The sequence below is a fragment of the Mastomys coucha genome, unplaced genomic scaffold (genome assembly GCF_008632895.1).
Source record: "Mastomys coucha isolate ucsf_1 unplaced genomic scaffold, UCSF_Mcou_1 pScaffold1, whole genome shotgun sequence".
In the NCBI taxonomy this organism is placed as follows: Eukaryota; Metazoa; Chordata; class Mammalia; order Rodentia; family Muridae; genus Mastomys; species Mastomys coucha.
Genome location: NW_022196891.1, coordinates 49,827,031 through 49,842,763, shown reverse-complemented (window position 1 = coordinate 49,842,763; position 15,733 = coordinate 49,827,031). Strand labels below are relative to the sequence as shown.

General features: G+C 43.1%; 2 protein-coding genes and 1 long non-coding RNA gene across 6 annotated transcripts in view; 2 read left to right on the top strand and 1 right to left on the bottom strand.

Moving 5' to 3' along the window:
- The window catches only part of LOC116070580, an 8,643-nt gene extending 5,265 nt beyond the window's left edge, over positions 1-3,378 (top strand). Inside the window, exon 3 of the long non-coding RNA XR_004110469.1 lies at positions 3,136-3,378. This is a non-coding gene — a long non-coding RNA (uncharacterized LOC116070580). The remainder of the gene's footprint in view (positions 1-3,135) is intronic.
- Positions 3,379-4,153: 775 nt separating this feature from the next.
- Arpc5 (actin related protein 2/3 complex subunit 5) lies at positions 4,154-12,797 on the bottom strand. The gene is made up of 4 exons (XM_031384794.1): positions 12,456-12,797; positions 10,421-10,493; positions 7,474-7,650; positions 4,154-5,455 (listed from the first exon to the last, which is right to left on the bottom strand). The coding sequence occupies exons 1-4, from the start codon at positions 12,596-12,598 to the stop codon at positions 5,393-5,395; spliced, it is 456 nt and encodes a 151-aa protein (XP_031240654.1). The 5' UTR covers positions 12,599-12,797; the 3' UTR covers positions 4,154-5,392.
- A 151-nt stretch (positions 12,798-12,948) lies between these two features.
- The window catches only part of Rgl1 (ral guanine nucleotide dissociation stimulator like 1), a 250,890-nt gene continuing 248,105 nt past the window's right edge, over positions 12,949-15,733 (top strand). For all 4 annotated transcript variants that reach the window (XM_031384722.1, XM_031384703.1, XM_031384717.1 and 1 more), the window contains exon 1: positions 12,949-13,371. The gene's annotated coding sequence lies outside the window, so the exon portion shown is untranslated. The remainder of the gene's footprint in view (positions 13,372-15,733) is intronic.

Sequence of the window (15,733 nt, the reverse complement as noted above, 5' to 3'; positions counted from 1 at the left end):
CCCCCCCCCCCCAAAAAGACTGAGTTCCTGGTCTCTTAATCTACCTTCTAAAATGTCAACAATGGTCAAATTACATTCTTTGTCAAGAGGTCTACAGGGTAAGTGGGAAAATTACTACTTTGTGAACAAATTTTTTATTTGAAAAATGAGTAAAAAGGAAAATGGTAATATTATTTGATACAAAAGACACTGACCTTTAAGTCAGCATCAGCTGAAGAAACTGTTTAGGGTTGCTTCTGCAATCTTGATTTGAGATTGAGATAAACAAAATGAAGCATGATAGTCAGCCTCACTTATGGCATTGGGCTGATACCTTTAGAAAAACAAAAACAAAAACAAAACTAAGCCTATCCAGGAAAGGCAATGCTGCTACTGTGACTTTAGCAGTGTCACGTGAGTCACGAGAAAGTTCCAAGGGCAGCCACCTCAGGGCATGAAGTAAACAGAGACGAAAGGTAAGGAACTTCTTAGAAAACTGGACAGGAGCACCATGCCTGTTTTCATGCTGTGTGGAATTTAAGGAATTGTTCTAGAGAGAGGTGAGGTACAAGAGAGAATTTGTGTTCATTATACTAAACTTTCATGGAACACAAGGAAACAAGTAGGAAGGAGGCTGGTCCAGGAGCCTGTCCCTGGTTCCGCAGTGGGAAGCAGCGCCACCTACAGGCAGAACACACTGGCCTTGGAGGCTCCCCCGCTTGCCCCTGCTTGAGTGAGAGGAGGTACCTACCACGTGCACAGAGCTGGCTAACCTGGAGTCCTCCCAGGAATGCAGGGCTGAGGTGAAGAGAGAGATGGGAAGCTGACCCAAGAAGAAAACACCTTTGTAAATGTTAAAAGACACTGGTTTAACTTAGTGCTTAGTGTATCTCTTCCATTCCTGATTGTTTTGGGGCTTTTTGGTATTTTGCCTGTAAGAAGTGTAAAAATAGCCGGGCGGTAGTGGCGCATGCCTTCAACCCCAGCACTTGGGAGGCAGAGGCAGGCAGATTTCTGAGTTCGAGGCCAGCCTGGTCTATAGAGCGAGTTCCAGGACAGCCAGGGCTATACAGAGAAACTCTGTCTCGAAAAACCAAAAAAAAAAAAAAAAAAAAAAAAAAAAAAAAAAAAAAAAAAAAAAAAGTGTAAAAATAACCAAACTCTAGTTATGACCAGTGATCGCTTGAGTTTGGCTAGTGTAACATAAGAGTGCTTCCCTAGTTCTTGCTAAATGGAACTGTAATACAATTGAAATAGCAGTCCATTAGTTAAAATACAGCATCTGTGCAAACAGTACTATGGGTTAGAAGAAGATGGCTGTAACGCTAGTAGGGAAAGTGGCTGAGTTTGTGCTACACATGGTCTCCTTTGGTGATTTTGGGCGGCGGTGGTGGTGGTGGCTATGTGGCTTATTCTTTTTCTAGAGACTCTAAAGGCATGTTGAGAGAAAATGGCTGAGCTCTTAGTGCTGCTGAGCGGGTCCCTCATTGTAGAACCTTTTCAAACCTTTCTTCTGGCTTTTCATGCATCAGCTTTTGTCCATAAAAGGCTCCTAGCATGAATGATCTCACCAGTATCCAAGGACCAAACAGCTCTCTTGCCCATGCAGCCCAAGCAGCTTGACATAACTGCAGCGATGCAGGTATAAGGCGCTCTGATGTTAGCCTACTGAAACCGTCTTTGAGCTTCGGGTCTGGAGGTGGGTTCCCAGGAGGGTGTAGGCTATTCTTTTCAATTCCCTGCCACTGAGATTCTGGCTTTGAAAATTAAGTCACACTACCACAAACCAGAGAGGTCTTCAGTGCCCTGCTGTATCTTACAGAGTTGGCAAATCAGTGTTAACTCTAGCCTATGTAACGAATGTTGGACTGCTAGCGTCTCAGTAACAAGGCAGTCAACAGTAGGAGACAGAACTTACCATTTACAAAGGTCAAGAATAAGTACCACCCAAACAATGTAGTCATTTGTGTTTATATGTGCACGTCTATGTGTGGCATATACACCTGTGCACGTGGACCATTGCCCTGGAGCTGGAGCTGCAGGTGTTTTGGGGGATTCAGGCTTGTTCCCCGTGTCTTGACCCAAACTCCAGGCTTCATGATCGTGCAGGAAGCACCCAAACACTGAGCCTTCTCTCCAGTAGTTAGAATCACCTATTACAAAGAGCTCTTTGCTGCTAACTTAGGATGCTTTCCTACAAAACTTGATTTTCCCATTCTTTTTTTTTTTTTTTTGAGACAGGGTTTCTCTGTGTAGCCTTGGCTGCCCTGGAACTCACCCTGTAGACCAGGCTGGCCTGGAACTCAGAAATCTGCCTGCCTCTGCCTCCCAAGTGCTGGGATTAAAGGCGTGCGCCACCACTGCCCGGCTCCCATTCTTTCTTACTGATGTAAAAGGCATGAGACTAAATGACCAAATATTTGGCTGCTCTGTAATTTCCTTACCACTGTGAATCCTGAGGAGACTCCTTAGGCCACAAGAGCGAGTTTTCTTCTGTTTATTCTTCTGTTTATGTCACTTGGACCCCCTTCTCCCTGTCCTGCTCATCCTTGTTAAGACTTAGTGTGGACTGATCTGATTTATTAGCCTTCTCCTATTCACCCACCGCTAACTGCATTCACAGTCACCTGCTAAATTAGACACAGATTTTCAGATACCCAAGGCTTACTTCTCATTGCAGGTGAAAGCAACAAGACCCAACTCCCATTCATCTGACACAGCCCTACGTGATTAATTTGTACTATAGTTTTTATCTGTGTACTAATGCATTTCCTGAAGTCATCAGCATACTTACCATTTCCTAAATGGTGCTGCTACCTAGGAACTAAAACGCAAGTGCCTTTGCTATGTGTTTCCATTTTTAGTGTGTGTGGATTGATGAGAATCTACATAGGCTAGCTCCTACCACTGGACTATACTGTCAGCCCTTGGTTTTCTAAGACAGACTCTTGTTAGCTAGCACAGACAGGCTCATGATCTGCCTACCTCAGTCTTAAGTATTGAAATTCCCAACTGCCTCCTCCTCCCCCCCACCCTTTGAAAACAAGCCTGGTGGTGTGGCACGCACACCTGTAATCCCAAATGGAGGCTGAGGTAGGTCTACTGTTTGAGGGCAGTCTGGACTAAATATTGAGATAATTTCTCTATGCACAACAGGCTCAAACCAAATCAAACCTAAGCACTGAGATAAGCGTAGTAGAGAAGGGTTCGGTGGAGCTGGAAGATGGCTGAAGGCCAAGAGTTTGCACAGAACAAGCACAAGGACCTAAGTTCAGACAGCTGGCACCCAAGTCAGACACGGTGGTGTCTGTAATCTCAGCACTGGGGAGGAGGCCACAGGAGGATGCCCAGCGATTGGCTGGCCAGTTTGTCAAGTCACGGGGTAAGCTGCAAGTTCAGACTCTCAAAAATAAGGTGGAAATGCAACTAACTCCCAACCTGACACTGACCACAAGCTCCACATACACTAGCTCCCACATGGCCAATGAAGCATTTGTGTGCCAGAGCACCTGGGTGATCTGCTAGTTCCCATGACCTAGACAAGCACACTTGTTGAGCCCAAGGTCTCCAGCTGGCACCCACCCTGATTTAGTACCTGTGCTGTACTACTTGTTCATTTTCACTATCCACTTAGAAGAGCCCACAGGCCGACAGGTCTTACTATATTCATTCCTGTGAACCTAGAATGTGAATACAGCACTTGTCCCAGGACTTTAGGTTATGGAAGCAATATAAACATGTTCCTTCTTGTTTCTAAGGTGGTGGTTGTGCTATACCTGCTTGATGCCTTCCAACAGGAACTCCTTAGCCTCTCTTAAGCCACAGTCCTAATCCAAGTAAAGTAAGAATCAGTCAGTCAGGCGCAGTTGAAAAGCAAAGTCGCTGAGCAGACAGGTGTGAGAAATAGGTCTGAGATCTAACAAGGAGAGTTTGGAAGCTGGGAGTGTCTTTGACATCTATAAGAATTTGGTCCTCTAGGTTTCTGATACATCCTGCTGGGACCCAGAGGGTTAGAGTCACACAAAGGCCTCAGCAGTGCTGCAACATCGTTAGTGGCTCTTCTCTCCACCTGCTCTGATCAAGTGACTTTGTACATCCTTCCATACAGACAACAGCACTGGAATGCCCTTCTCCTTAACTGGAGATTTACAAGTATTCAACTAAGAAAAAAAAATTATTCAACACTGACATTTTATTTTCTGAAGTTTATCATAATTTTACAAAACAGAACAAAACAAAAAGGCAGGTATCAAAAACAGCAGTTTATAGAGTTTCTGTGCTGGTTCTCACCTCAGTCAGCGGCTTTGGAATTGGCATCTTAGGGAAAGACAGCCAGGCTCATCCCTCTCAGCCACACACATTCAGGTGGTTGGTTTCGGAACTACTTTGTAATAATAACTTTTTACAAGCACCGGTCATTTTTTGAGAACCAATTTGGTTTGTCCAACAAAGTAAACACTTTTTCTTTTACCATGTTGCATTTTTCTTTCTTAAAAAACACTGATCTGAAACAGATTATGCATTTGGATCAAAACCAAATTTTCTGAGATCCCTGTTACCTGAAGAACACTGAAGACATCATCGGGCATATGAGATGTTGCAGTGAATACTTGTGTAAATCTAAGGCAGCTACCTTATTTCTGATGAAAGTATTTCATTCAGAGGCTGCTGGAGTCCTTTCTCTGACTTGGGACAGTTTCCCCAGGCAGCCTTATTATCAGATGTTTGTGCCAAAGAGGCGCTTATATTGTGTAAATACATTTATATAGAGCAAGACTCCTTGCTCTGGACCCTGGGTCACCACAAAGAGATTGAGAAGCCATGGTAATTGGATGCTAACAGGAAGTAGCACACTTACGCTTACAGCATCATCTGGACACAAGCGGAGAGAAAGCTGGAAACTGGCAGTTGGGCTCACCCACTACTTGCTCTGGAAACACATTTTGCTTAAATAAGGGAAGTGTGGTCCAGTTCTGCAATGTTAATAGCTGCCAGTCTCTCATTTTTAAAAATAAAGATCACTTCCTGACCAGCAATGAGTTAGTAAACTGGCCTCAACTTTGATCACATCTCTCAGTATTGGTTAAAAATAAAATAAAACCCTTAAATCAGTCAACAGAGTTAGAAATTGCACAATCAAACTTGAATATAAATTACAGAATGGGATACATATTATTGACATGGTTATGAAAGGATCAAACACCCTCACTGAGACAAAATTTTCTCCACATTATTTCAATTTTCATTAAAGGAAACTGATATGTAATTTTCTTCTTTACAGATATGAAAAAGGAAGCAAGAAGGCAAAGCTGAGAGAAACAGATGCTACCCACAGGGCAGCGGTGCCATTTGGTTGTTTTGGTCTTTGTACCAGCAACTCCCACCCCTGTGAAGATGTCCAGTTCCAGCTGGACTACACTGTTTTTCTTGCAGTCAAAACGCGAACGATGGACCCTACTCCTCCGGCAGCAAGTGCCTAAAACAAACCAAACACACAGAAAAGGTCAAAAGGAAAGTCTAAGATTAGGCAAAACACTGAATTCAGTAAGTACTTTCTGAGCACCCACTGTGTCCTAGGCTGGTTTCAGTATGAGACTGACAAGTCTTTTTTTTTTTTTAAATTAGATATTTTCTTTATTTACATGTCATACGATATCTCCTTTCCCAGTTTCCCCTCCAAAAAAAACCTCAAAAATCAAAAAATCAAAAAAACAACAAGAACAAATCCCTGTTCCCGCCCCCAATGACAGTCTTATTACTAGGACTTAACAAAAAACAAGACCAATCTCTCAGGGTTGTGAACTCACTTCCAAAAGACACCAGTCACTACTCTAGTCTAAATGTTTAAGATGTCTGTAGCACAATGTTTCTGAGTAAAACGTGTTCAAATATAAATTCAGGACCTTCTCATCTCCATTCTCATGGAAGTTGGGAAGAAGCGGAGACCGGGACCAGTTACTCCAACTTCCACTTAGTTTGCAGATTTCACCCCCATGGTAAGAAGGTATTACTTACAAGCTAAGAGCTGATCTCTAACTTGGAATCTCTGACTTGAATACCTGGGAGGCATGATTAAGTACTAGCAGGGTCAATTGTAAGACACTTCTACAAGAAGAACATTTCAGTATTGTGTATGAAGTGCTGTGACTTAGAGTGCTATAGAAGCAGAGAAAGGGCATATGCCTAGCCCAACAGCAAGAAATGTCAGGGAAGCTGGGGGGTGGTGCACGCCTTTAATCCCAGCACTTGGGAGGCAGAGGCAGGTGGATTTCTGAGTTCGAGGCCAGCCTGGTCTACAGAGTGAGTTCCAGGACAGCCAGAGCTATATAGAGAAACCCTGTCTCGAAAAACCAACCAATCAACCAACCAAACAAAAAAATTATACTTGCTTTGTATACATGTGTGTGGGTACAATGTATGTGAGTGTGTGTATGTGTAGGTAGTCAGTCTTCCTGTGGTCTCAGAGACTGACTCAGGTTGTCAGGTTTGCTGGCAGGAAATTCTACCCAACTAAGTCACCTGGTTCACCTATCTACTAAATTCTTATACAGAACTAAAAATAACTTCCTTTTCCCTCCCTCCCTGAGACCCAGCCTTCCAATATAGCATATAATTCATTATGCAGACCAGGTCGGCCTGGGATACCTCTCTCTAGAGACATACACTACCATACATGGCCAATAACAATTTTTGAAATACAAAACTACAGTGTCTCAGTGCCTAGATCAGATTAGTTCCCATAAGTAGAAATATAAAGACTTATTCTTTTGTGTCTGGTTTACTTCACTCAGTACAGTATCTTCTAGGCTCATCTATATTGTAAACTCCATTCCCTTCCATGGATGCGTGACATCCTACTCTTTGTAGATATCATATATTAACTCTTCATCTTGGGTCATTTCGAGACAGGGTTTCTCTGAGTAGCCTTGGTTGTCCTGGAACTCATTCTGTACACCAGGCTGGCCTTGAACTCAGAAATCCGCCTGCCTCTGCCTCCCAAGTGCTGGGATTAAAGGCATGTGCCACCACTGCCCGGCCATCTTGGGTTATTTCCTATCCTTTGATTATTAATGTAAAAGAATTCATATTTCAAGTACATAATCACTTATGCACTAAATATATGCAAATAAATATGCAGTGCAAAAGGGAATCTTTTAAGATCCAGGCTGGTGGGCTGGAGAGATGGCTCAGTGGATAAGAGCACTGACTGCTCTTCGGAAGGTCATGAGTTCAGATCCCAGCAACCACATGGTGGCTCACAACCACCCGTAATGAAATCTGATGCCCTCTTCTGGCGTGTCTGAAGACAGCTACCCTATACTCATTTATAATAAAAAATAAATCTTAAAAAAAAAAAAAAAAAAACAGGCTGGTTAGCAAATGCAAACTTTCCATTTTAATAAAGATGTACAATCAAGTTGTTCTTCAGGTGACAGAGGTATTATTCTCCATTTTAAAGGAGCCACTTACAGGGATCTCTAAGTTGTAACTCACCTTTTCATGCCACTGTAGCAACATAGCACTGCTGTTGTCAGACGGGCTCTCAAAGCCTTTATAAATATACTTCATTAGGAGGTCCACACCATTCTTGTCCAGAGACTGAACAGCCTTTTCAATATCATTAGCTTTAAAAGAGATAAGCACCTTCAAGACGATGCTGCCTGCCCGGTCCTGAGGGTAAATACGTAACAAAATATTTAGACATGAGTATTCTGGGAACAAAATTTTAGAAAGCCCATGCTAGAGTGACATTTGAAGAATGACATGGAGGATGTCAAAGAGGATGTCTTGGGAACATGGCCAGCTATTAGATGAGGGAAGAACAAGTGCTGTTAGCATGGGTATCAGAGTGTTCAGAGTGTTCCAAAGGTTCTGGCATGACAGAGCTGGGTGGTGGGAGAAGCAGGAGCGGAAGTAAGAAGACAGGAGAGGACAGCCCACGTGAGGAATAGTAGGCCACTGTACTGGCTCATGAGGACAGACCATATGAGGGCATCAGGCCACTCTAATGGCTCATGAGAGGATAAGCCATGTGAGAGCCAGCAGGCCACTGTAATGGCTCAAGCTTTTACTGGGAAATGACCCAGTGGAGAGCTTCAAGAGCAGTGGCCCAATCTGCTTCCCATTTTAAGACTGTCTGGTGTCCCTGTGGAGGACAGCAGCAAGGGCAGGAGTAAGACAAAAGCAGGATGCCCCTGGGGTGATGCCAACAACACTGGCTGGTTCTGGTTGGCATGAGAGTCTTTGTTTGTTGTTTTAGAGACCTGGTTTCTCTTTGTAGCTGTGGCTGTCCTGGACTTTACTCTGTAGAACAGGATGGTCTGGAGCTCACAGAGATCTGCCTGCTTCTGCCTCCTGAGTTGCCACCATGTCCAGCTTGGGAACACATTTTTGATAGAACTGAAGGTAGAACTGGGGATTTACTGATAGACTGATGGGAAAATCTAACAATTTATTAATATTTAAATTTTACTTCTTGGTCTTAAAAACTCCTAACCAAAGAAAAAACTGATTTATGTAACTTTATCTTGTACTATCTTTCAAGAGTGGTTATTTTCTTAAAAGATCCCTTTAAAACCATTTAAAACATTTTAAAGTTTCCTACTTACAGAAGTTAGATTTCCCTATACTTATCTCTAAACTTTTCCTCTGGTAGAGCCTGTTCCTTACGCATTGTCTAAGCAGAGGAACGCAGTGTTCCTTCTGTTCAGCACAGTGCTGTCTTCGGAGTTCCTACGGGCGGGATTTTTACAGAATGTTTGTACCGCCAATGTTCTCTTCAGTTTAAAGACTGACATTTTCCTATATATCTTTGTATCTAGAGCTATAACCTCCTACCCACAAGCTGTCAAAAACCAAAACAAAGAAACAAAACCAACCAACCAACCAACCAACCAACAAAAAACCCCACATAAAAACAGAAAGGGTAAAACTGAAAATTTAATGACATTCCTAATAACTTTTAAGAAGCAACGAAAAAATTCCCCTATACAAAGTTTTGTGGTTTCAATAATTTTTATGCATTTACATATTACTCTTCAATTAAGGTTCTTAGGTTCCTGAGATATAGACTTTTGGACCACAGGGCTTTGGTTAGCCTGCATTTTAAACAATAAACAACTAAGCAGTTCTCTAAGAATCAGTGGAGGACTGGTACAGGGATGTAAGCTACGAAACTCTTCTGAGGGATTTGGCAATGCTTTTGTGTATCAAAAGTCTTAAAATGTCATTTTTAGCTGGGCGGTGGTGGTACACAGCTTTAATCCCAGCACTTGGGAGGCAGAGGCAGGTAGATTTCTGAGTTCGAGGCCAGCCTGGTCTACAGAGTGAGTTCCAGGACAGCCAGGGCTACCCAGAGAAACCCTGTCTCGAAAATCCAAAAACTAAAAATCAAAAAAAAAAAAAAAGTCATTTTTGGGGGCTGGAGAGATGGCTCTGTGGTTAAGAGCACTGACTACTCTTCAGAAGGTCCTGAGTTCAAGTACCAGCAACCACATGGTGGCTCACAACCATCCGTAATGAGATGTAACGCCCTCTTTTGGTGTGTCTGAAGACAGCTACAGTGTACTTACATATAATAATAAATCTTTGGGCTAGAGTGAGCAGAGACTGAGCAAGCAGGGTCATTTTTGATCTCGCACTTATCTTCTTAGAATTTCATTGACATAAATAATTAAGATTTAATATTAATTTTAGCAGGAAAAACTAGAAAATCTAATATACAATAAAAGGGATTGGTTGCATATAAGATGTTACATACTGTCGTATGCACAGCAGTTAAAATGCTGCAGAGAGAATATTATTGCTAAGGAAAGACGATCATGTACATTACTACACAGCTGAAGTGTAAGATTCTATGTATTTTTTAAAAGAATACAAACTCTTGTAGAGACTCCTCAGGTCTGCAGCAATACCATATAAGGCAGCGACTGTGGCCCAGGAAGTAGCACGGAGATCACTTTAAAGCACGCAAGCCTTTGTTTTCTAATAATATTTACATAATTAAGAATAGCACAGGCAATCAAGAAGCAGCTGTGTGTGTGTTTTGGTAAAGCCTGTTAAAATTCAACCCGAGTGATTTCCTCCTAAAGCACACACAGAAGCGATGTCTCCACCCTTTAAATGTTCTGTGTTCCACACAGCATTTTCCTCACTCTACATTTCAGTACTATTTTTTTCATGACATTTTTACTTATCAAGAGCTTCCTTTAAAGCTGGCTGTGGTGGCATATGCCTTTAGTCCCAGTAGAAGCAGGAGATCTGTGAGTTTCAGGCCAGGTTACAGACCGAGGAGGTCCAGTATCAAAAAAAAAAAAAAAGTCACATTGTAAACTCTTGCGTCTAGGACAGTAAATAGTTAAAATGTTTGTTGAATGTGGGGTATCAAAGGATTTTGCTAATAGTGAAACAGAAGAGATTAATGCTGAAGTCTGAAACTCACCTTCACTGCCTGGCTCTTTGTGTTAATAGGGGGGTTTTTCAGAGCAGCCTGGAGAGCAGCTGTCATGTTTCCTGTGATGGAGGTTAAGGGCAGAACAGAAAAGGATGGCCCCTGCTTTCCAGGGCTACTGGTGTTGTCGACTTGACTGACTAAACAATAACAAAAATTACTATGGTAATTATGCTCGATATTGGAAACCACATAGGTTTCTTTCCAACATGTCAACCAAAGGTTAAAATACTGAAATTAAAAGAATATAAGTTTTTGTTTTTGTTTTTAAATAGACTGTTTTGACCTCAGTCCTATCAATCAAATAGATTATGCTGTCCAGTGAAATAGACATAATTATCTAGATGGGTATTCAAGAAATCTTAAAATATGCATTAAGAATTAGGTCACCAAATGATATAATTTATCAACAAAGTATACCATCTTGTCTGTGTGACTCTTACTGGAGAACAACCCTAAACTTTATACTGAAACTACACTGTGCATTAATTGAAATGCTGGCTGATTACTCTGGCAATCAGAATGGAAGAGGCAATAATAGCTTAATACTGATTAACAGGGCTCTGGATGATGTAATAACCCACACGACCTGTAGGTGGCAGCTGTATTTCCTCCATGTTATTCAAACAGGGCTGGACCATCCATACCTACTCAATCAGTCTCTGAAAGGAGGGGAAACGAAAGGCCAATCAGACTGTCAGAATAGACAGTCATTTCCCTAAAAGGAGAAACAGAGTCACTTGTTCCTCCATCTGTAGTACCCAACCAATCTGCTCGTTAGAACCAGAGACAATATCTTTATATTTTAAGATGGATTGATGAAAAGGTAGACTGCATTGATAATGGACACAGCGGTAGGAATCACCAGAGATTACCTAAAATACATTAGTTCAATAAAATACTACATACTCACCATACAGATTTTTTTAAAAAACAATATGCTTACCATTTCTGTGGAAAAGGTATAGTAAAAAAACTATTTACAGTCGATGATAACCACTGTCAAGCCTGCATGGTCTTTTAAAGAACACTTTTTAAAAGGAAAAAAGCCCAAAAGTATTTTAATAATCAAATTAGTAACTGATAAGAAAGTTGTGGTAATGAATGTTAAGCCTATATGGAACATATATGTTCGATGTTGTGGTTACCACTAAATATTTTTGCTCACTTACTTCATTATAATCTAGCAGAAAATTGATGGGGTATTAATAGATTTAACGGATACGATCTTTCTAAAGCTCCAATTTGGGTTTTTGTAACATTTCTATTTTTCTAAGGGATCGATGCAAATCAAAGTCACGGTTATGAATATTCAGATATGCAAACCAAGGAACCAGGAACTGACAGCCATCTTTTAACTAGAATGGAAACAATTTCAGAAAAACGATTTTGATTTACAGAACTGACTCATTCTCTGCTTTATTCACTGGGGGGGGGGGGGATGTTCGTCTTACATTATTTCCAGGGATTCTTTACATGCATTCCCTATCTTTTATCTAGTGGCCTTTTTACAGCAGGTGAAAGGCTCCAAGCTTTAACTGGGAATTTTGGAGACGAAAACTCCCTTCGGCTCGTTCATGAGTTATATGCAACCTTGCAAAAAAAAAAAACCCTTCTCTTTTAGTAAGTAATGCTGCTAATGAAAAAGCTCAGGGGCTGAATGTACGGAGGGCCTCAATTTGCTCCATCTCTCCTGGCTAGGAATAAACTATCCCCGCTTCGCAAACCACACACACCCGACAGAAAGGCAAGACTCCAAGCGGGACGCCCGAGTCCCCATCGGGCAGGGATTTCTGGTGCTCAGGTGCCCACAAGGGGCCGGCGGTGCCCCGGAGAGGGCGCGGCAGCTTAGGACAGCGCACCTGAGGAATCGGGGCGCCGGCAAGTTCGTGGGCGCGGCCGCGGGGTGCAGGCGGCCTGCCAGCCCCGGGAACTCCTGTGCTCGGTCCCCACCTAGAGCCGGGCACAGCCGGCCGCGTGGCCCCGCGTCCCCACAGCCCCCCGCCGCTGCGAGCGTTAAGGATATTGCCGCAGGCATGAGTCCACCTCGCCCTCGTCGGGCCCGGCCTGGCCATCGCCGCCGTCCTCCTCGTCCACGAACTTGTTCTCGTCATATTCGTCCACGTCCACCTTCCGGAAGCGGGCCGACGACACCGTGTTCTTCGACATCCCGGATCGCGACGCCTAGCCTCCCCTCCGCGGTGCCTCTTCTTTGGCGAGCCCAGCCCGGTTTGACTCACTTCCCTCTTCCGCTCTGGGGCGTCGCCGGCAGCCGCGGCTTGCTCGCTTCTGGGCCTGCGCGCTAGCCGGCGCAGCTTCCTCCTTAGCTTGCAGCCATCCTTCAGCCTCCGCTCCGCCCCCGAGTCCCTCGGGAGCGCGATTCGGCGAGGGAGCGCGCGGGGCGCACGGCGCACGCGCGGGCCCGCTGCAGGAGAGGGGCGGGGCAGGAGAGAGGCGGGGGCGGATTGGCCGCCGGGGAGCGTCACGTGACACCCAGAAGGTTCCCATAGAAACGCTTTTCTGCGGTCCAGCCTTGCAGGGGGGGCGGTCTTGGGCTGGAGGCTATGGGCACCTCGGGCGCGTGGCCTGGAGTGCTGCCGCCGCCGCCACCGCCGTCGGTGCCAACCTCTTGTTGGGGGTCCGGTGTGAAGTGTAGGTGACCGGACTCGCGCGTGGGGTGGAATGGACTGGCTGCAGAATCTAGTCCCCTGCAGTCAGCGGGAGTATTGAGGCAAAGGGATGTCCAGCACGGAACTATTGATCCGAGCCCTCCATCCGGACCGAGCGCCGCCGGAGGCTGCCTTCCCGAGCTGAGAATCCCCTTCCTTTCCCCGGCTTGGGATCTTGGCACGCTGTCTCTGGGAGGTCCCCAAGGACGGAATCGAAAGGTCACTTCTTACCTGTGTGACAGCATCGCGACCGGACCTGAGAATCTGAACTAGGTATTCTCTCCATCTGGAGGGAGGGTAAAAGATGCTTGGACCCTGGCTGGTATATGGGGACCGGTAGCGAAATTGGGGCAAACTTGTAGCATTTTCTAGAATCAGCCATCACATCTTAAAATAAATAGTTATTTGGAGCAAGAATACCAGAAGAGGGTGGGCGAGTTAAGCTCTTCCGTGCTGAGGGAAAATAGCGTGTGCAAGGATTAATAGAAACTGGACTTTCAAGGTTATTTATTAAGGTTCCTGGGAGCACGTCAAATCAGCTTTTTGCTATATTCCACATTCCCGTGAGATCAGAGCTTCTATTGAGGAGGCAGAGGCACTAGGAGTAAACAAATAATAGTTGTGCTCTGTGTATTATATTGTAGTATAAGTATTTACAGTAGATGCAGATCTACTTGGTCTCACATATAGCAGAAGGCTGGATCTCATCCTGTTGAGTTCCCTCGTTTGCTGTGCCATACTGAAAAAGAGCATTGGGCTTGGGAACTGCTGAGTCTCGACTTTTTTGCTCTCATAATCTGCATGATTGAGGCACGTTGCTTAAAAATTGGAACCTCGGATTTCTTATTGCTAGAATGGGGCTAATGTGCTTTTTACAAGAATGTTCCCAGGGTTCAATACGTGGAAATGCTTTAAAAAGACTCTAAATTTCTGCATGTATGTGCAATGTGTTATTGGTTATGTAGCACGAGCTTCATAAATTTCCTAATGATATGTTTTCGTCTTGCTGGTGAAAGAGATCCCAAGATTCTGAAGGGTCGGATCTAATTTTTTCTTATGTATCTTTTTTTCATAGAAAATAAAATTAGGTATTCAGTAGGTAGCGCATGCTTGATGAGTTAGTGAAATATTAAAGAGTCACATTGGGAATAGAAAATCAGTCAAAAGGAGAAAGACCTCAGGATCACACATTAGTTGAATATAGGCACACATGTGTATGTATGTGTATGTGTTTATGTAGAGAGAGCACTGTATGTGAAGTGCATCCCTTTTCCTTGTGAAGAAGCAATGTGGCACCCCCTCCAGGTATATCGTTCAGTTGATAGAAGTGACATTTCCTTGATTAACACTCACATTTGTGAGCTCGTAAAAACTCTCATGTCTTACCCCAGCAAAGGAGGCATTTCTACCTGCCAGCAGTACATATTTTAAAAGCCTTACGCTGGAGTATAAGAACATTGTTATGGTGATGGCATTATGTAACTTAGGATAAAGATTTGTTTAATTTTTTTTTCTGTTTCAATCTTGTGTAACTCCCATAAAAGCTGCACAGCATGCTTGTTTAGATATTAAAGCTGACTGTACTTTTTGTTCTTTTAAATTGAGATTTTCTTTGAAGAGAAAATTAAACACTAGATGCACAGACGAGGATATAAGAGCTAACACAGCCCTTTCTAAAGCCTTAGTATTTCCAATTGTCTTACTTGGACACACACACACACACACACACACACACACACACACACACACACACTGGTTCTCTTTAGTACTGGGGAAAAATCCTGGAGTAGAAAACAACTTAATGGGACAGTGAGGAATAAAAAGAAAATTAGTTGTTCAAGGGTGTAATTATCTTGATGGCTCAGAATTTTGGTCCTCGAGTAGACTGTGTTAAATTTGACAGGCTTTTTTTTCTTTTCTTCTTCTTTTTTTTTTTAATAGTGCCTCACAGTGCTTAGGATGTAGTGGTTGTCACCACTGATAAGTAATCAACTAATTATCTCACAAATTAATTGCAAGATAACACTTAAAATTTAGTATTTTAATGGCTACCTTAATTACTTCCCTCCTATCCATTAGCCAATAATTATTTTTAAACATGATTTAAAGGAAATGTTTGTCTCTGAAGAAACCTGTTCTTAAGTATCTTCTAGTAAGAAAATGCACAGTATTCTACTTTGTCTTGTAAATTCTATACTTTTACAGTTACCTATGATACTTAATCACCATCTTAAGCAATTTTATTTTATTTTTTGGGGGCTCAAATGAACACTTTCCTCTTATATAAAGGATTTGCTTGACTTAAGATGTACTTATGATGCAAATAATTAGGTTACCTGAATTTCCAGAGGGTTAGTACTACAGTAGATCCTTATTTCTATATGTCTTGTCTAAAAGCCAAGGATGAGGGCTGGTGAGCTGGTGCAGCTGGTATAGAGCCTTGCTGCCAAGCCTGAGTTCAGTCACCTGGATCCACATGGTAGGAGGAGAGAACCAACTAAAAAAATTTCCTTTAACCTCCACGTGTGCACTGTAGCTTGTATAGGCATGAGTGTGTGTGTGTGTGTGTGTGTGTGTGTGTGTGTGTCTCCCCTGTGTATGTTAAGAAGAAAAGGCTAAGGACCTAGTGAAGTTC

Bases quoted from the DNA above. Each gene is read 5' to 3' on its own strand.
- Arpc5 (XM_031384794.1), bottom strand. From the start codon at position 12,598: ATGTCGAAGAACACGGTGTCGTCGGCCCGCTTCCGGAAGGTGGACGTG. The intron at 10,494-12,455 runs ATATCCTTAACG...AACCTCCATCAC, and splicing joins GTGGACTCATGCCTGCGGCA to AGGAAACATGACAGCTGCTC. The intron at 7,651-10,420 runs GTGAGTTTCAGA...ATTTACCCTCAG, and splicing joins CAAAGAGCCAGGCAGTGAAG to GACCGGGCAGGCAGCATCGT.